At 40.8% G+C, this 21,121-nt stretch overlaps 1 protein-coding gene across 3 annotated transcripts in view; it reads right to left on the reverse strand.

Moving 5' to 3' along the window:
- The window catches only part of tubgcp6 (tubulin gamma complex component 6), a 51,973-nt gene that overhangs the window by 16,940 nt on the left and 13,912 nt on the right, over positions 1 to 21,121 (reverse strand). For all 3 annotated transcript variants that reach the window (XM_078235562.1, XM_078235564.1, XM_078235563.1), the window contains exons 6-18: positions 20,521 to 20,642; positions 18,107 to 18,182; positions 13,058 to 13,167; positions 12,859 to 12,950; positions 11,630 to 11,769; positions 10,995 to 11,144; positions 10,377 to 10,458; positions 5,752 to 5,840; positions 4,840 to 4,955; positions 3,095 to 3,233; positions 2,855 to 2,977; positions 832 to 2,587; positions 489 to 562 (exon numbers count right to left, since the gene is read on the reverse strand). In XM_078235562.1, coding sequence (XP_078091688.1) covers positions 489 to 562; positions 832 to 2,587; positions 2,855 to 2,977; positions 3,095 to 3,233; positions 4,840 to 4,955; positions 5,752 to 5,840; positions 10,377 to 10,458; positions 10,995 to 11,144; positions 11,630 to 11,769; positions 12,859 to 12,950; positions 13,058 to 13,167; positions 18,107 to 18,182; positions 20,521 to 20,642 — 3,069 coding nt within the window. The remainder of the gene's footprint in view (positions 1 to 488; positions 563 to 831; positions 2,588 to 2,854; positions 2,978 to 3,094; positions 3,234 to 4,839; positions 4,956 to 5,751; positions 5,841 to 10,376; positions 10,459 to 10,994; positions 11,145 to 11,629; positions 11,770 to 12,858; positions 12,951 to 13,057; positions 13,168 to 18,106; positions 18,183 to 20,520; positions 20,643 to 21,121) is intronic.

Here is a 21,121-nt window from a genome sequence, read left to right on the forward strand (position 1 = left end):
GATGAAAGGTCTGAAGGTTCAGATCCATCAAGTAAGCTCCTTTATTGTACTGCTTTTGTGCCAGGGGAAACAAGATTGTTTCCCTGGCCCATCATCTGTCACTGTGGTCTATTAACCCCAACATCATCCCATCCCAAAATCTAAACCTCAAAGGTCTTAATCCTTACTGCTCCCGTGATCCAAACCACAAAGATTCTGATTACCCCCAGTTCACTGTGCCATCTGACAGCAAGCCAGCCGACTAATCTGGCTAACTGCTGGAAACCTGATGAAAAGAAATTTGAAACAAGCCCTTCCACTAAATTCAACAGGACCCAGGGAAACAAATACTTCCAGATTTCCTGTCTGCAAAACCTCCCGTGCGCTTCCCACCCCATTTCACAACTTTCCTCCTGCCTCAGAATTATTATTGAACCATTAGTTCGCTTCATTGGGAAGCACAATAGATTATAAAGCATTGATTGAATCCTGCATCAAAAATAAAATACCTCATCTTGAAAGCATGTTGTTTGAAGAGGTATATTTTCTGAACTTCCACCATTCATGTCATTTTCACAGGGACCTACAAATGATAGTTAAATAAACTTTAAATTAACAAAATTAAACATACAAACATATATGTCACAGATAGAACAGCTTGCACTTTATATACAAATCAATACAAATTTTTATAAGATAAGAATAATTTAGACTAGCTGTAAAATGAATTATCTTTGTATGCTTTTGTCCATCTGTACATTACAGTTAACAGTAGAGAAGAAAATGCCCATTCTTTTGAAAAAAGGGTTGCGTTGTTGATGGAGTAAAACACAAAGGCCTGGTATTTCTTACCTTGTGATTCATCTTTTTCTTTGCTTTGATTTCCATTTACCTCAAGTTCAGGACTTGGCAGAACTGTATCCAGTCTGGATTTTTCAATGGTTTTGATTTTTTCTTTCGGAACGATAGTGGATACAAAGTTTGCATTTTGCTCTTCAGCAGATTTATCCAGCACCACTCTTTCCACTTGTGTCTCTTTGTTATATAATATGTCTTGAATGGTAGAACCAGATGAAGGACCAACACAAGGGATCAAGTTTGCTTCCACATCTGGTGACCATTCTCCTATCCTGATATTTGACTGAGAAGGATGCCCATAAGAAGCCCAACCAAGTACAGGAGATTCTACATCAGATCCAGATTGTCCAGATTTAATCGGAGGCTGTGATGATTCGCTGCAAACATTCCATTGCTGTCCACATGGTTCTTTCTCGGACACATTTTTGCCAAGTTCAATGCTGGCTTGTGACACATGGCCATGAATGTTCCATCTAACTCTTTTCGGTTTTATATTGGAAACATACTCACCAACTTGTATGTTGGCTTGCGATGGATGCCCATGAATATTTGCCTGTGGCCAAGACTGCTCTATATCTGAAACATGCTCGCCAACTTGAATGCTGCCTTTTGATACATGCCCATGAATATTTGCCTTTGGCCAAGACTGTTCTATATCTGAAACATTCTCGCCAACTTGAATGCTGCCTTTTGATACATGTCCATGAATATTTGCCTTTGGCCAAGACTGTTCTATATCTGAAACATGCTCGCCAACTTGAATGCTGCCTTTTGATACATGTCCATGAATATTTGCCTTTGGCCAAGACTGTTCTATATCTGAAACATGCTCGCCAACTTGAATGCTGCCTTTTGATACATGCCCATGAATATTTGCCTTTGGCCAAGACTGTTCTATATCTGAAACATGCTCGCCAACTTGAATGCTGCCTTTTGATACATGCCCATGAATATTTGTCTTTGGCCAAGACTGTTCTATATCTGAAACATGCTCGCCAACTTGAATGCTGCCTTTTGATACATGCCCATGAATATTCCATCGTGGTCTAGATGGTTCAACGTTAGACATATAATCACCAACCTGTATGTTGGATCCTGAAGCATGCCCTTGAACATTCCATCGTGGCCTGGCAGGTCCACTAGATATGTATTCACTTACATTTAGGTTTGAATCAGGCATGGAACCATGAATATTTACACATGGGCCTGAAGGCTTGTTATCTGATGTATACCCTGCAGCTTTGACGTGTGAATCGGAATCATGTCCATGAGCATTCCAGTAGGGCACCCCTGAATCCACTTGTGAAAGGTTTTTGCCCTGTGATATTTTATCATGAAAACCCCCAGATGTCGCTAAATCACATTCATCTTTGTCAACAGCAATGCTTTTTTTCTCATCTGATAGTTCTGAACCTATTTCCTTCAGCGCTACATCAAGTACAGTGGTTTGTTTAACTGTTTCCAGGGCAGCTCCAGGTTGCTGTGGCTCGATCGGAAGAAAATCCTCAAAGCTTATATCAAGCAAGCATACTTCTTTTGGGCGGGGATTACTGCTGTGGGGCAATTCTGAGTCAACATCAGGGGAAGCTTCAAGTCCAGGTTCTACTTTATAAATCTGAGCCTTCAATTGTTGGGGCCCTTCTTGAAGTGAAAATAAATCAGTCTGTGCAACAACGGAAGAGGCTGCTTCATTCACTGGTCCAAGTAAGTTTTCCTTCTTACTGAGTACTGTGTGTTTGTCCGGTGTTACCTGAAACAAGAAGTCATAAAATTGTATTTAAGTGAATGACAAAATAATTATTCAATATGGGTTCAAAATTCCTTCCCTCACTTATTTTAAACAAGACAAGAATAAAAGTGATGAATTGCAATTTTTAACATAGATGTTGTTTTTAAAAACAGAGACACACATTTTGCTCTCATAGCTCGCTGGGTTTCAACAACTATCAACCTTTTTGGGTTGGAAAAGAAGAAAATGCAAACATTTAGAGAGGAAATACAGTTCGCAGTAGTGCACCTCAAAGCTCGGCTCCTGAGCATCAAAACCTTTACTCAATGGCTCTTGATGCTGCAAATCCAATCCGGGAATAACATCCGATTTCCCTCTTTGTTCTCCCAATGGTAACTTCTCCAGCAATGCCTGAGACATCAAAAAAGTTAATCAAAAGGACAAGCAAACGATAGACAATTTTTAAAACACATCTGACAAGTCGTACAGTTGACGGTACAATCGCTTAGACGGTACTTGCCCAACTACCTGGAGCTTTTTTTGATCATTACGGAGAAAGTCAATGCGTGCAGTTTCTAATTTATGCCTTTGAATTTTCCACAGGGCTCTTTGTTCTCGCTTTGCTGCTTCCTCTGACAAGTTGCTGTAATGTTCAATTAACTCTTGCCTGAAAATTAGCAAAATAAATTTAAAGTTGCTTTTAATACTCTCATGATTTCTTACCAAGTCGTAAATCAAGATCAGATTCAAGGACATGGGAAAATGTTGAATTCTGATGAAAGGTCAACTGCTTTTCTCTCTCTCTCTACAGAAACTGCCAGACCTGCTGAGTATTTTTTGCAATTTCTTTTATTTGTTTCGATTTTTCAGCATCTGCACTATTTTGCTTTGTAAAATATTGGGTTTGACATTTATTAACATATTAAAAACTTCAGAAACTATGAAATCATTGATGCTGCCAGAGTAATGTACACTGTTCCATGTATTGAACAACGGTTTAACAGAGCAGATTCACATGAAACACATCAGCGTACATTCAAAAACCGACTGCACAAACTCATCCAAGTTTTCTGACCAGCAAACCTAGGCGTGAATGCTATCTTGGCCCTTCAGATCTCAAGATAGCACATATTCTGAATGATTACCAGCTCAAATTAGTCACTAGTTATGACATGAACAACACATCTTCCCCCAAAAAAGTGCACAAGGCAGAATTCAAGATTCTGACATAAATAAGATGGAAGTTATAGACAAGCTGAACTGGTTGCAAACAGACAAATACACAGGATTAGATAGTATTTCTGTCAGAATTTTTAGATAGACTAGTGAGGAAATGTGATTTATCATTACGAGGCAGACAAGATACATTAGGAAGGCACCAGTAGAAACAAGCCCACCTGGGACCTGGGTGTCCTTGTACATGAATCACAAAAAGTTGGTTTGCAATAATTAAGAAGGCAAATGGAATTTTGTCCTTCATTGCTAGAGGGATGGAGTTTAAAAACAGCAAGGTTATGTTGCAGCTGTATAAGGTGCTGGTGAGCCACACCTGGAGTGCTGTGTACAGTTTTGTTCTCCTTATTTGAGAAAGGATATACTCGCACTGGAGGGGGTGCAGAGGAGATTCACTAGATTGATTCCGGAGTTGAGAGGGTTGGCTTATGAGGAGAGACTGAGTAGACTGGGACTATACTCATTAGAATTCAGAAGAATGAGGGGAGAAACATATAAGATTATGAAGGGAATAGATAAGATACAAGCAGGGAAGTTGTTTCCACTGGCAGGTGAAACTAGAACTTGGGGGCATGGCCTCAAAATATGGGAGAGCAGATTTAGGACTGAGTTGAAGAGGAACTTCTTCACACAAAGGGTTGTGAATCTGTGGAATTCCCTGCCCAGTGAAGCAGTTGAGGCTACCTCATTGAATGTTTACGGCAAGGATAGATACATTTTTGAACAGTAAAGGAATTAAGGGTTATGGTGAGCGGGCAGGTAAGTGGAGCTGAATGCACAAAACGATCAGCCATGATCTTATTGAATATCGGAGCAGGCTCGAGGGGCCAGATGGCCTACTCCTGCTCCTAGTTCTTATGTTCTTATGGTACAATCCACTGTCTACAAGAAAAATGCTGAGTAAACTGGACTGTGAAGTTTTATTTCAGTTGGAAATAACATATTGCAAGAAAAATTATGTAGTGACAAAAACAATATAATTTCAAACCAAATCATCTCTCTCTCATCTTCAAATAGTTATGCTGCATGAAAATAGTTACCTTGCCCTTCTCTCCAATTCTTCCTCTTGTGCTTTACACTTTTCTTCACGATCTCTAAACGCTTGAATCTGCATTAAATCTTTTTCAGTCTCTTGTTGTTTAACTGCATTTCGACGCTAAGCAAAATAAAAATAAAACCATTGAAATTGTTTCAGTATAGGTACTATTTGACTAAACAACGAGGCTCATTTGAAATGCAATGTCAATTTTACAATAACCGATATGAATGCAGAATGTTTAACCAAACAATGATGTGGCTGTATAAAATGTGTCAATACATCATAGAATCCCTACAATGTAGAAGGAGGCTATTTGGCCCATCGATTCTGCACTGACCCTGTGAAGAGCATCCCTCCCAGGCCCAACCCACTCCCCCTGTCCCCTCCCCACAGCACAGCACATCTTTCATCGTTTAATCCACCTAACTTACACACTAGAGGCAAGTTAGCATGGCCAATCCACCTAACCTGCACATCTTTGGACTGTGGGAGGAAACTGGAGTACCTGGAGGAAACCCATGCAGATATGGTAAGTGCGTGCAACCTCCATACAGGCAGCCACCCAAGTTCAGAACCGAACCTGGGTTCTCGGTGCTGTGAGGCAGCAGTGCTAACCACTTTACAGGCAACTGCGTCTTTGTTCCGCACTGCATACAAGGTGAACTAATACCCTACACTCACCCGAAGCTTTCCATTGTATTTCAACTTGTAATCAGTTTTTAACTTGAAGTTGTTCATTTCTCAGCATAAAGATTTAATTTTAAAACAAGATCAACCTTCCAGGATAGAGGAGATTTTGTTCCAGCCAGACATTATTTGTAAACACAGTAAAATCGCACAGAAAATTAAACAATCTAATTCTATTCTGCATTCTCTAAAGGCATTTGAACCCATTACAATAGAAGATGAGCACCTCTCTGTCCTTCTCGAATTGTTCTTTTAACTCCAGGAATTGCTCCCGCTTCTTTACATCAAAAGCCTTCCTTTCAGCTATTTGATTATCTGCAGATCAAAAGCACAAAAATAGAAAAATAAATGTACCATTTAAATTGTTCTCTCAGTGTGAAAAACAGTGGAGTAATGATAATATCAGACCATTCTGCAATGTGCTCAAGGATTTATAATATGTTTATATGACAATAAAACCACCATAGCAATTTTATTTCAGATTGAATTAAATACCTGCATCTGTTGGTAATTATAATTAGTATTGACACATGCATTTAGCTCAAAATTTCTGAAGTTAAGCACTCAATGACATTAAACAGCTATAAATGTATTTAGTGTAGCTATGCCTGAGCGTGTTTCTCATTTCTGTATGTTATATTTCTAAAAATATCACAGTATGTACAAAGGAAGCATATTGTTGAGTTACAGTAAACAGCAAATACCTACTTCTATACGATTCGATATTCAGCCTAAATAGACTACAATAAATAAAATTCTCCTTACACATGAACTACTCTTTCCTTTGTCCATTGAACAAAATATTTCAGCATTTATACTTTTAACTGACAACTATATTTTTTACTTATAGTATTAAAAGTACATGTATTTATATTGTTCTTTTCACAACCACTGAACATCTCAAAGTGTTTTATGGTCGATGAAGTTGAAGTATAGCAAGTTATAATGTAGAAATTGCAGTCAGTTCCTATCACTCGCGGGGGGGTGCGTTCCCACGAAATCTCACAAAGGCTGAAATTGCAAACGGTAAACATGTGCAAGCAGAGACGGCTGACACGCAGTGCGCACTTTCTATGTGGGAAAAGTGAAAGTTTAACTTGCTTTCTGCTAATTCTCTAATATGTCTAGTAAGGAGAGAGTTATTGGTGCATTTACACCTGTGTGTGCAGCTGAAGTCAAGTAACGTCTCGTGCACTGGTATAGATTAAGTCACGGATGAGTGAACTTTTGGGCAAAACGAACCGCGATTGGATATGCAGACAGATTTACGGAGGTAAAGAAGTTTGCAATAGAGGGTGTCTCGGTCAACAGGAGCTGGCTGTACGTTACATAACAGTCAATAATATTTACATTAATATGATACATTTTGTCAATTAAAGTAGGATGCTAAAATATTTACTCAACATTGTTCATGCCATTTATATCAATGTGTAATATTGCAAAATAAACTTTAAAAATAAAAAGAAACTCACGAGATTTAATCCTGGATTCTGAACTCCAACTTTAAATGATCTCTAATTGACCTTAGTTTATTTATAAGTTGCTGCTGTTACCTAAATCCATATATCACAGATACAAAGCATTCAATATTACAGTTTTGAAGAAAGTCTCAAGATTGTGCAGGAAATGTCCAGAATGTCTTAATGGAGGTTCTGAAATCATGAAATGTTTTTGACAGAGTAAACAGGTCATAGAAATCATAGAAACCCTACAGTACAGAAAGAGGCCATTCGGCCCATCGAGTCTGCACAGACCACAATCCCACCCAGGCCCTACCCCCATATCCCTACATATTTTACCCGCTAATCCCTCTCTCTAATCTACGCATCTCAGGACACTAAGGGGCAATTTTAGCATGGCCAATCAACCTAACCCGCACATCTTTGGACTGTGGGAGGAAACCAGAGCACCCGGAGGAAACCCACGCAGACACGAGGAGAATGTGCAAACTCCACACAGACAGTGACCCAAGCCGGGAATCGAACCCAGGTCCCTGGAACTGTGAAGCAGCAGTGCTAACCACTGTGCTACCATGCTGCCCGTATGTGAATGGTTATTTCCTCTAGTTGAGAAGCCAACTATGAGGTGTCATCAGTATGAAGCAGTCACCAAGACTGAGGAGCGATTAGAACATTTTTTTCTGCAAAGATTTGTTACAGCAAGGAATGATTTGCTACAGTGCTTAATTGAGGTAGGAAGGGATCATTGCATCTTTTAAGGGTGCAGCAGATAAACATTTAAATCAAAAAAGACAGGGCTATAAAGAGAAAGCGGGACAATGGAGTTAGTTTTGGATTGCTCTTTCAATAGGCCACTCAGGCTCAATGAATGGCTGTAAACTTCCATTGTTCCAACAATCTAGTCTACGGCGGTATTCCCTAGGCAGTGATCTGGCAGAACAAACACTCATTGAAAAACTGCCCGATTTGCATCCTTTTGAAACCAATCAAATGAAAATCAGTTGGCATCAGCTACTTCAGATTACTGCCCAGGTGAAGGTGCAATTGTACACCCGATAAAATTTGTTGGCCTCTTGTGTTAGCGTTGATAGCAAACTGTCACGTTTCGCCATCATTACCCCTCTGAATCAGACCACAATTCAAGGATTTAGCACAAGTGCAAATTAAATTGGTAACCCTGAAGTTGAGGTCTGAGCTTCACTGCTCCTTCACAGGCTCCAATGTAGACACCTGCCCTCTCCAAAACCCCACCACTTTCCCCAAAGCTAGCATTTGGTGAAATCAATAGACTTGAAAGACTCTCTCTCACGTTGCTGTTTGCAGAAATCTTTATTATTTTGTGGGATTTCTAGGAGTTGAAACTGGATGTTTATTAGCAGAGTAATATCTAAGCCGATCTAGTGCAAAAATGTGCAGGTTAGGTGGATTGGCCATGCTAAAATGCCCCTTGGTGTCAAGGATTAGCAGAGTAAATACGTGGGGTTATAGGGATAGGGCCTGGGTGGGATTGTTGTCGGTGCACGTTCAATGGGCTGAATGGCCTTGTTCTGCACTTTTGGGGTTCTATAATTCTATGATACTGCTGAACAACTGATCTGGCTCTGAAACAAAAAAATGTACTGTCGTTAAAGTTCCCCATTACAAATAATTACTAGATTTTTAAACTCAACTTTTAACTGATTAAAATTTTAATTTCAATTTTATTTGCTATTCCAACTTCTAAATTATCCCCAAAATTGGGCTAATATTTATTGCATCCATGATTTTTTTAAAAAGTGGATTGATTATTCATGCTGTGGGGAAATTCTTTAACGTGATTGGCTGCTTAGACAGCTTCATCGCAGCAGTTCAATGCTGGGCAGCCCCATTAAACAACACTTCAATTTGCACATCAATAGAGGGCAAAAGGTCGCTCCACAGAAAATGCTAGATCTCAGCACTGCTTTCTTTGAGGTCACAGTAATTGCTGTAGCTTTATCACGGACATCAAATTATGGCTCAAGAGAAACAACAAATGGTAAATTTTGAATAGGAATTGATATACTGGTAATAGAAGGGTACTCCCGCATCTAGAAATAAATAGGCAGCACATTGTATTATCAGTAGTCTCATTTCCAAATCCTGGACTTAAAGGCAATTACTGCATTCTGCACCAATTATGAGAGAATTATTCAATTTTGAGAATGACATATAAACATTGAAACTAGAAGCAGGAATAGGCCATTTGGCCCTTTAAGCCTGCCCTGCCATTCACTTTGATCATCGAATTCAATATCCTGATCCCCTTTCCCCCCATATCCCTTGATCCCTTTAGCCCCAAGAGCCATATCTAATTTCTTCTTGAAATCAAACATTTTGGCCTCAACTACTTACTGTAGTAATGAATTCCACATGTTCACCACCCTCTGGGTCCGATTTTACCATTGCGTCGCACCCGTTTTCGGGCACGAAAACGTGGTAAAGTTGGGTATGAGGCCATTAACGCGGTCTGCGCCCGTGTCCGCGCAGATGGCCACTTTACCGAGGCCCGGGAATGGCCGCGATCCGATTCGTGCCCGAAACGGGCGCAACGGCGATTTAAATGCATTTGCATGCATTTCAATTGAATTAATGAACTGCCCGCCCACCTTTACCAGCATTTCCTCCTTTACCATCGCGTTCACGCGTCCAGATTGGGCGTGAAATAGACATGCTCGGCAAAAGGTCTGTTTCGGGCACTCCAGCTGCTGAAGCGGTAAGTTCAGACTTCCAGCGGCTCTCTGACTCAGATCGGTGGTGAGTGTGGGGGGGGGGGGGGGGGGGGAAGGTGGGCCAGATCATTCTCTGGTGGGGGGGGTGAGGGAGGAGGGAGGCCCGATTGTTGTCTGGTGGAGGGGGGGGGGGGGGAGAGAGCGGCGGGTCCGATGTATCTCTGATGGTGGGGTGGGGCGGGGGGGTGCTGAGAGAGGCTAGATCGTTGTCTTGTTGGGACGGGGGGTGGGGGGGAGGCGAGCCAGATCATTCTCTGGTGAGGGGGTGGGGAGAGAGGAGGAGGTGGGTCAGATGTACCTTGGGGGGGGGGGCCATATCATTCTCTGGTGGGAGGGGGGACAGATCATTCTTGGAGGGGGCGGGTGGATAAAGGGGACAGTTATGTTGTGGGTGCGATGTCTGTGGGGGCCATCGCTCCTGAGCCGCTTTATCTGCTTTTTGAGGTCCGGGAGCGATGTGACACAAGCGCGCTTTTTCAAATGTTTTTCTAACTGCACATGTGTAGTTCAGAGCTCCAATGAATATAATCCTAAAATTATGACAAATAGATTTTGTAATGACTTTCGATATATTGCTTCAAGATGCAACAGACATTGCAGTTTGGAGAAAAGGTCTTATGTTACTCTAAATAAAACCATACTTCTATATGTAGCCATGGCTCTTGTAGCTGTCCGTTGAGCTTGGACAATCAACTCCTGCTGAGCAATTTCCTTTCTCAAGTTCTGAAAGATTAAATGATTGCTCTATCAGTAACATGCACTAACCAAGGATAACGTATTACTAAGAAGTGCATCAAATTCCAACTTTTAATAATTGTGAAGAAACAGTTCTAAAGGAGCAGATGTTACAAGGAGGAATGGGCAAAAAAGCACAACTAAAGCCTGCTCACACTGCAAATTATAGCACAAAGAGCACAGCACAATTTCAAAACAATTATGATGAAAATAAATTCTAGACCCCCAATGAAAAATTCAGTTGATTGTACTTCTATTACAATGGAAATCATTTACTGAGCTCTTGTTCCAAGAGACTCCCATTTGATTTGATAATTTCCATTTTAAATGTATTACTAAAAATGCAAACTTTAGGAGAACAACATCAAATCAGAACTGGGAGTGTAAGATACTCTTTTAGTGCTTATATGCAAGAACATTGACAACTAGTATATGAATTGCAAAATTAATCTTAAAATCAAAGGTGGAAAATTTCAGTTGACTAAGGTTTAATACCTAATGGGAGATCACTTAAAAAAAAATACCTCTGCCTCCCTGCTGATGGAGTTGTAACGAGCTATTCTCTCCATTCGACTGACATAAAGAGCAGAGTCCCTTTCAATCTCCTCCAGTTCCTCCAGGGAAAAGGTGACGGAGATGCAGGGAACAGGAATGTCAGACCAGCAGATGTAATGCTTTAAAAAAGGAGAAATATCAACAAATCTAATTATTATATTAATCACAGAAGAATCTTGCTCTAAATCAACAAAGCTGAACAGCAGGAACCTATGTTTCATCAATAATTCAGCAATTCAATAATTTTTTGAAAAACACGAAAAAATTAAACATATACCAACTAACACAAGACCCCCTCCATGGCTTCATGTGTAAAGACACCATTCCGTATAACATTAAGGCACACAGGCCAGAAGGTCCTGTTTTTGATTTCTAACCTATGCCGAATTAATGGATCCTAACCAGAACACCAACTGAGATACTGCAATTAGAAAGAAATGTGAGGCAAGTTGCAAAGTTACTCCAATAGTGGCATGTATAAGACTCACAAAACAATACAAGATGCCTAAACCAGCAAAGACATGATTGAAAACACAGAATATGTAACACGATCAATAACTTGCCCATTTAGTAGAATATGGTTAAAAATAAAACAGCAGCGTACCGTTGGGCAGCAAAGTTTCAACAAGTTAATAGTCTTCCCACAGATGTAGATATCATAAGCCACATGAGCAAGAAAAAGGGGGACACACTCTTCAACCTCTTTGGAAGCTAGAACATATCCATTGGTCCAGTAGTGCTTATCTGGAAAATACATTTTAAAACAATGATCGAAAATAAATCTTTAATCCACTCAGTGAATGTGTTCACTTATTTCATTAGGTTTTTGTCCAGAGCTCCACAAGTATTACTTGGAACTGCTCGGAAATCAACTTCAAATATCTGCATCCCACCATACACAATCAAGATGGAAGAAGAAATGGTTTTACTCATTCACGTGCCTGGTCATGAGACATACCTGACCCAACAAAGCTGTTAGATTGAGGACTGTTAACTTAGGCACTTTTTGAAACAAGAAAACATCAACAAAAAAGAAACATTGATCCAGTGAAACTGAACAATTTCTCTACTCTATACTTTAAAGAAATATGGAAGAAACCCAAGGGAATGTCATCCCTAGAATCAGGCAACCCAGCAAGATTGTACTTTGTAAACAGATTCTATAGTTGCCTGCTGCCTCCACAGTAGAAAAGCAGTTAGCACAATAGTTCTTAGAGCTACAGACACCATGCCGGATATTTGCCCTTGTTTTCTACAGGGTGGTGAGGGGATAATCATATTTCTCACTTCAAAATTACAATTGCAGATAACCTCAAAATACCCAGAAATAAGAAAACAATCACTGCTGAGTTGTTAGGCACCTAGACATAACATGAAGGAAACAAAATACACAATCCAACTGGTATGATATGGAATGCACCACTTGAAAGCATGTTGGAAGCAGATTCAATAATAATTTTTTTTAAAGGGAATCAGATAAATATTCAAGGTGTGGGGCGATTGGGAAAGAGCAAGGGAGGACTCTTTGAAAGAGCCAGCACAGACTTGATGGGTTGAATGGCCTCCTTATATCGTGCACAATATGATTCCATCAAAGAGCTGATAGAGGCACAATGGGCCAAATGGTATTCTTTGCATGGTATCATTCTACAATTCTCAGTAAAAGAAAAGTGAAAACATAAATGACAACAGCCTTCCCAAGCCAAAAACCTTTGAAGTCCTACAGCAGATGTCAACTATTACAGAGTTGGGATGCTCTTGCACATCATATTTAAATCACAATATAAATAATTTTCTTATATATCATGCACATTTTAATTTCTGCCGTCATACCTCTGAAGTTAAGGTAGTCCTCATTCACCTGGATCATGAACTCTCCATACGCATCTCTACAAATACCACTGTAAACCCAGTCATAGACAAATCTAAAAAATAATGACCATATTTATACCTGGAGACAAGGCAATAAGAAATTGCACTACAACATGCGTTAATCAAAGTAAAACAATGAAGCTTCAACTATAATACAGACCTTGTATATGGTTCACAGCTGCTTTTCAACAGAGAGAGCAGCACTGGATAGTGCTCATTGCTACAGTTATTCAGAGCTTCCTTGTACAAGTAAGACAACAATTTTACTCCCTGATTAAAGAAAACAAGTAAAGAAATTAATGACGAAGCTTTAGAAAAATATTTCTTGGAATGATGAAGAATGAATTACAAATGGCTATCAGTCTAATAAATAAATTGCTGCAGCTAGAAAGACAGGCAGGCAGATTACATTTATATAGCACCTATCAGAGCCTGAGGACTTCCCAAAGTGCTTTATCGTCAATGCAATTTTCCAACCTGGCACAATAATAAAACTCTACAAATAGCAATTTGAATGGCCAAGGTTGTGTCGGTAAAGAGATGAACATCAGCTCGGATACCTGTTGCACACCTGGCTGAGATACTAGCTTGTGCATTTCATAATATAGAAAGTCATTTCTCCAAGATCCTTCGGGAAGGGAAGCAGTGTGATTATGTCCGCATCTGCTAAAGCAAGATGGACAGTCTCCCAAATTTCAGACACTACTACACAGCTCAGATGTCAGTGATTGCAGCTTGGTTCTTAGTTCACCCCATAACGATGGCACAGTGGTTAGCACTGCTGCCTCACAGTGCCAGGGACCCAGGTTCGATTCCCAGCTTGGGTCACTGACTCTGTGGAATTTGCATATTCTCCCCGTGTCGGTTCCTCCAGGTGCTCTGGTTTCCTCCCACAGTCTGAAAGACATGCTGGTTAGGTGCATTGGCCATGCTAAATTCTCCCTCAGTGTACCCGAACGGGTGCTGGAGCGTGGTGACTAGGGGATTTTCATAGTAGCTTAATTGCAGTGTTAGTGTAAGCCTACTTTCATCACTAATAAACTTTAAACTAAACTTTAAACCTGTAGATGGGAATGGAAGCCAGGACCTGTTTGCCAATTTTCCCAAAGCAATTCACTTTTTTTTTGTACTATCAATTGTAACCTGGAGTTAAATCTGAACCTCCTTTAAAAATAACCCTGGGTTTATCAGCTCTCTTTTCTCACATCCAACTATGGTATAGAGGAGGATACCCACGAGGACTTGGCCCAACTGCATGAAAGCATGGAGACAAAACTATGCCCTTCCACCAATCTGATGACAAACTTCACTTTGCCCATAATGACTACTGCTGCTCATTCTAGACTAAGAACTACCTTCAGAACCCTACAATACTTTACAAGTTTCAGTATGAACCAACATTTTTGGGATCTTTCCTTGAAACTCTAAAAGCTTCCTGTAGTCATGCTTCTATCCTGTGCACCATTTTTATCTCCAGGACCAAAAATGGAATAGAAAGCCTGAAGGATATTTGAGAGCAAAGCAGCAAAAAGTAGAGTCTAGCCCTAAACACCATCAGCTACAGCAAAACACAGGGGCGCCAATTCAAAATCATATTGCCAAAGTCACGACTAGTCTCAGGATCCTGGAGGTCCCAACTCCGAGCTTGTTCACTCATTTACTGGAAAGTGGGTTCTCTACAATGAGCAGGTTAGCATGACTTTGTTACTAGCTGCAAAAAGAAAAAGACACATCCCTCCCCATGGTGGAGTGCAGCCCACCCATAAGGGAAACACAGCTGAAACATCTGTCAATGAGTGGTGGTTGGTCTCTGCTTAGAAATACCATGTCGTGTATACAAATTATGCCCTTACTGTAGCAGTTCTCCCACTGGCCACAAGGATACAAACCTCACCAACATGAGCAACAACATGGAGGATTCCTCACATCAATTGCACTCACGATCATCTTGAACACCGATGCCTCACAAGGCTGTGTTCTCAGCCCCCTACTATACTCCTTATACACCTATGACTGTGTGGCCAAATTCCCCATCAAATCGACTTTCAAGTTTGCTGATGACACCACCGTAGTGGGTCGGATCTCAAACAATGATGAGACAGAGTACAGGAATGAGATAGAGAATCTGGTGGACTGGTACAGCGACAATAATCTCTCCCTCAATGTCAACAAAATGAAGAAGATTGTCATCGACTTCAGGAAGCGTAAAGGAGAGCATGCCCCTGTTTACATCAATGGGGACAAAGTAGAAAGGGTCGAGAGCTTCAAGTTTTTAGGTATCCAGATCACCAACAACCTGTCCTGGTCCCCCCATGTCGACACTATCGTTAAGAAAGCGTACCAGCACCTCTACCTTCTCAGAAGACTAAGTTTTGTGAGAGGGAGGTCATGCCTCACTAACCTGGTGGTGTTTTTTGAAGAAGTGACCAAAATGGTTGACGAAGGAAGGGCCGTGGATGTTGTCTATATGGACTTTAGTAAAGCGTTTGACAAAGTCCCTCATGGTAGGCTAGTGAAAAAGGTTGGATCTCATGGGATAAAGGGGGAGGTGGCTAGATGGGTGGAGAACTGGCTTGGTCATAGAAGACAGAGGGTGGTAGTGGAAGGGTCTTTTTCCGGCTGGAGGCCTGTGACTAGTGGTGTTCCGCAGGGCTCTGTATTGGGACCTCTGCTGTTTGTGATTTATATAAATGATCTGGAAGAAGGAGTAACTGGGGTGATCAGTAAGTTTGCGGACGACACAAAACTGGCAGGACTTGCAGATAGTGAGGAACATTGTCAGAGGCTACAGAAGGATATAGATAGGCTGGAAATTTGGGCAAGGAAATGGCAGATGGAGTTCAATCCTGATAAATGCGAAGTGATGCATTTTGGTGGGAATAATGTAGGGAGGAGCTACACGATAAATGGAAGAACCATAAAGGGTGTAGAGACGCAGAGGGACCTGGGTGTGCAAGTCCACAGATCTTTGAAGGTGACGTCACAGGTGGAGAAGGTGGTGAAGAAGGCATATGGCATGCTTGCCTTTATAGGACGGGGCATAGAGTATAAAAGTTGGGGTCTGATGTTGCAGATGTATAGAACGTTGGTTCGGCCGCATTTGGAATACTGCGTCCAGTTCTGGTCGCCACACTACCAGAAGGACGTGGAGGCTTTGGAGAGAGTACAGAGGAGGTTTACCAGGATGTTGCCTGGTATGGAGGGGCTTGGTTATGAGGAGAGATTGGGGAAACTGGGGTTGTTCTCCTTGGAAAGACGGAGGATGAGGGGAGACTTAATAGAGGTGTATAAAATTATGAAAGGCATAGATAGGGTGAACGGTGGGAAGCTTTTCCCCGGGTCGGTGGTGACGTTCACGAGGGGTCATAGATTCAAGGTGAGGGGGGGGAGGTTTAACACAGATATCAGAAGGACATATTTTACACAGAGGGTCGTGGGGGCCTGGAATGTGTTGCCGGGCAAGGTGGTGGAGGCGGACACACTGGGAACGTTTAAGACTTATCTAGACAGCTATATGAACGGAGTGGGAATGGAGGGATACAAAAGAGTGGTCTAGTTTGGACCAGGGAGCGGCGCGGGCTAATTGTTCCTTGTTTCTCGTTTCAAGGCTTCATTCTATGATCATCTTGCTGGTGCCAGTACAGAGCGAGACTGCGGATAGTTGGGAACCTGTCTCGGGGGCAGGGAATTCAGATGGTGTTCGTGGAAGTGGAAATGACTAGGGTTGGGAAGCATTTTCCGATCAGGGCCAGTGTGATCTCCTGGACTCGTTTCGATCGCCTCAGGGGGTCGGAGAGGAATTTCCCAGATTTTTTTTCCCCATATTGGCCCTGGGGTTTTCATTCTGGGTTTTCGCCTCTCCCTGGAGATCACATGGTCTGGAATGGGGGGGTGGGGATGAGTTAATAGGTTGTGATGAACAAAGCATCGTAGCTGTGAGGGACAGCTCGGTGGATAGGATATTGGTATGTAGATAGGCTGGAAAATTGGGTGGGGATCCTGGATTCAGGATTCAATCCTGGACCGGGGAGCGGTGCGGGCTTGGAGGGCCGAAGGGCCTGTTCCTGTGCTGTATTGTTCTTTGTTTGAAATTTGGCATGTCAGCTACGACTCACACCAACTTTTACAGATGCACCATAGAAAGCATTCTTTCTGGTTGTATCACAGCTTGGTATGGCTCCTGCTCTGCCCAAGACCGCAAGAAACTACAAAAGGTTGTGAATGTAGCCTAATCCATCACGCAAATCAGCCTCCCATCCATTGACTCCGTCTACACTTCCTGCTGCCTCGGAAAAGCAGCCCGCACAATTAAGGACCCCACGCACCCCGGATATTCTCTCTTCCAGCTTCTTCCCTCAGGAAAAAGATACAAAAGTCTGAGAACACGTACGAACCGACTCAAGAACAGCTTCTTCCCTGCTGCCATCAGACTTTTGAATGGACCTACCTTGCATTAAGTTGATCTTTCTCTACACCCTAGCTATGACTGTAACACTACTTTCTGCACTCTCTCCTTTCCTTCTCTATGAATGGTATGCTGTCTGTATAGTGCGAAAGAAACAATACTTTTCACTGTATGCGACAATATTAAACCAAATCAAATCAAACTGCATTCCTCATTAATCGCAACAGGCGATCTCTATGAAAACAGTGATTACATTTCGAAAGTATTTCATTAGTCAAATGATGCTTGGTAAATGCAAGTTCTTTTTGTTTTCTTCCAACAGCCTTTACAATATGCTGCAACTTCAGAACCTAATAACCTCAATTTTCTGATTCCGAGCTGAGAGCACAATACCCACCAGATATTAGCAAGGTAATACTTCTCAGATTATGACTGTTGACATGGGACAGACCATGTGTGCAAAATTTCACGAACTCAGCCAAGGTTGCAATGGATGGCTACAATTATTATGCATCCCCAGGTTATGAAAGGAAAACAAATAAAAACAGGCTTTAGTTTCTGCTCCTGATCACTGTTTAAGTAATCCCTGCTGGAATTGTGCCTGCCTATATATGGGTGCATTCGCAGGAGGGCAGCCTTGGGCATGACTGAGTTTAACACACATTTGAATGACCAATCAGTACTACTTGGACAAAGTACTGGGGCGAAACCTTTGCTTGTGGAAATGACCACAACCAAGGAGGCAACATTACAAAAGAGGATGAAAAAGAACACTGATTCAGAGCAACAGAAAAAAAAACTTACAGTGGGAAAAGGTGATGAACTTCCTCGGTTTACTCCTAGTGCACCCGATCCTATACCACATAATTCAGACAAATACCTGCAAAAGGGCAGATTTACTATTCACTATTATTCCCAGCAATTGTACCGTAACTGCTACTTGGCAAATGAAAGTCAAATTAACAAAAATACATTGATTAATACACAGAAAGTATTATAAATCCCAAATGCTACATAAATGTTTTAAAACACACTAAATACACCCAACAATTGTAATGAAACCATTTATTATGATCTGCTTTTCTCATTCTACTGATCTCACATCATAATTACTGTCTTCCCAAAGATTGGTGTGGCGATGCCGGCGTTGGACTGGGATAAACACAGTAAGAAGTCTCACAACACCAGGTTAAAGTCCAACAGGTTTATTTGGTAGCAAAAGCCGCTAGCTTTCGGAGCGCTGCTCCTTCGTCAGGTAAGTCACTTACCTGACGAAGGAACAGTGCTCCAAAAGCTAGTGGCTTTTGCTACCAAATAAACCTGTTGGACTTTAACCTGGTGTTGTGAGACTTTTTACTGTGTTTTCCCAAAGAATACCCGAGTATCACTAATGAAAATAATAACAGGAACAGTAGTTACTCGACTCCTCAAGTTTACTCCACCATTCACTTAGATCATGGTTGATATGCACCTCAACTCCTATTTGCCATTTTTAATGTTATACCTGGATACCCTTGCTGAACAAAAGTCTGTCAATCTTAGTCTTGAAAACTTCACTTGACCCAAAACTTTGTCTGTGGGGAGAAAGTTCCAGATTTCAATTCATATTTGGCCGAAATATTTTTTGCTTAAATTCCTAATTGGCCTGGTTCTCATTTTAAGATTATATCTGCTTGTTTTGGATTCTCCAGCAGAGGATATAGTGTTGCTGGTTTCGCCTGATAAAATCTATTACCTTTAAGAACATCGATTAAGTTGCCCTTCAATCTTTAAAATCCAAGGGAATACAAATCAAGTTTATACAACTTGCCTTCATAACTTAACTCTAAGAACTTGTACAATGCTGATGAATTTGCACTGTTCACCCTCCAAGACCAATTACACTTCTTGAGGTTCAGTACCTTAAACTGAATGTAGTATTTCAGATAAATTCCGAAAGGCTCTGTAACACTGAAGAATCATTTATTTTATGTTCACCCTTGCATTTTAGTTGCAAGTAGGCCTGGGCAGTAGATTTTAGTTTAACTTGACAACTTTTAAGAAGTGTTCACTTTATATCCACTGTAGTAAGCTAACAAGGTCAAGACCCCATTTTGTGCTGACATTGAGCCAAAGAAGCCATTTGTAATCTACATGGTTATACAGCCTACAGAAACTCACATGGACTAACCAAAAACCAAGAATCAGTAAGCAGCCAGAAATAGATGAGTGAATATGTAGCGAATGTCAACTAAGTTATCATTGAAGAATAAGTAATTAACCCCCAGGCAGTAATTAAGGCTGGGAGTTTAAAAACATTAACTTGCTGCAAGCTCATATTTCTAAAGTACTGCTATAAACTTTGTGGAGAAGAGAGTGATCAGTCACCACCAAGCATGAACTTCTATTTTGTCCTTGGCCATCCAGAGCAGGTACAGGGTAATGAATGGGCAAATGTACAGATTCAGATACAGAAAACATTATGAACAGTCTCATCATTCCATTTCTTGAGACAACGTGTACAAATAAAATTAACTCGGTACCAACAATTGACCAACTGGCTATTCACATTATGTGCGATTCACAATGAGGTAACTATAGCATCATATGCTTTCTCACATTGAACTCTACCCATTGCAGTTTGGTGCACTCATTTAATCTGTGCTCTTTTGTAACTTCTGCTCCCATCAACGCAACTTGTGTTGCCTTCTAACTTATTTTAATTCTGGCATTTTACTTCTGCGAAGTGTTTCATTTATCGCAAGAGAAATTGCAAACTCATCATGGTCAGAAATTAGAAGAATGTCAGCTACGCCACGGAGTCAGATTGATAATCACATTTAGATATCCATACACCTGGAAGGTTTACAGATGGAAGAGGTGTAGATTGCTTCATAAACTAAGCATTGTTCTCATGCTAAAATATCACCCAAATACATTGTTAGCCAAGTTGTACCTTTACTATTAGATCTAATGTCGCTAGTTAACATGGAATATGTTTTAGGTCTTTGCAATCAATGGGCAAGGTCCATTGTACAAAAAGGTAATTACACAATAAATCAACAAATTTAATGAAAATTATTTTAATCTAAATCATCCTTGTAAACTGAAACCAATAATCAGATATGAATAAATGAAACATTCCTGCTTCGAGCCTAACCAAATGATCGATAAACACAAACTTCAATAATTCAAAATATACTGCAACATACATACTATTCAGAGATTACCACACTCACCTTAGTTGGCGCCCCAGTTTCCTGAAGAGAAAGACGATTGGTAAAAGGCTCAATGATGGAGGTGTTGACAACACACAAGCTCTATAATATTGCAGATATTTCCTCAAACCACTTGTAAAAGCCTAACAAAAAAGTATAACTTGTTCAATTTGTTTCACATTTTCATTCTTATGCTAGCATATTAACTTTGGTACAATACACAACTGAACTATTGTGTTCTGAAAATGAAATCAGACAATAATACCTCCCCAGTCATAAATTGCTAATATTTCATTAGCAATTATGGCAAAACACTGTGGCAAAGCTTAGGATTTTATATCAAAGTCTAATATCTGAAGATGGGAACTGAGGTACAAATATTTCTATCGAACATGATATGGACAAACCTTTTTAAGTGTTCTGCTCCTTATATTGAGCAAACAGAAGTCCTGCTCCTATACATGGCAAAGCTTGTTTTGAGACACAAGCTGGGATTTTCCACTCCAGTTCTTCTCAAGCGGGTTTGGTTAAGGGAGTGGAAAATTTCGCAAGAGGTCCAAATTTCATTTTATGTCAGTGGGAAGTCTCACCGTGATTGTCCCCACCCCCATTTACAATAAAT

This window comes from Mustelus asterias, chromosome 19 (genome assembly GCF_964213995.1).
Source record: "Mustelus asterias chromosome 19, sMusAst1.hap1.1, whole genome shotgun sequence".
NCBI classification, from domain to species: domain Eukaryota; kingdom Metazoa; phylum Chordata; class Chondrichthyes; order Carcharhiniformes; family Triakidae; genus Mustelus; species Mustelus asterias.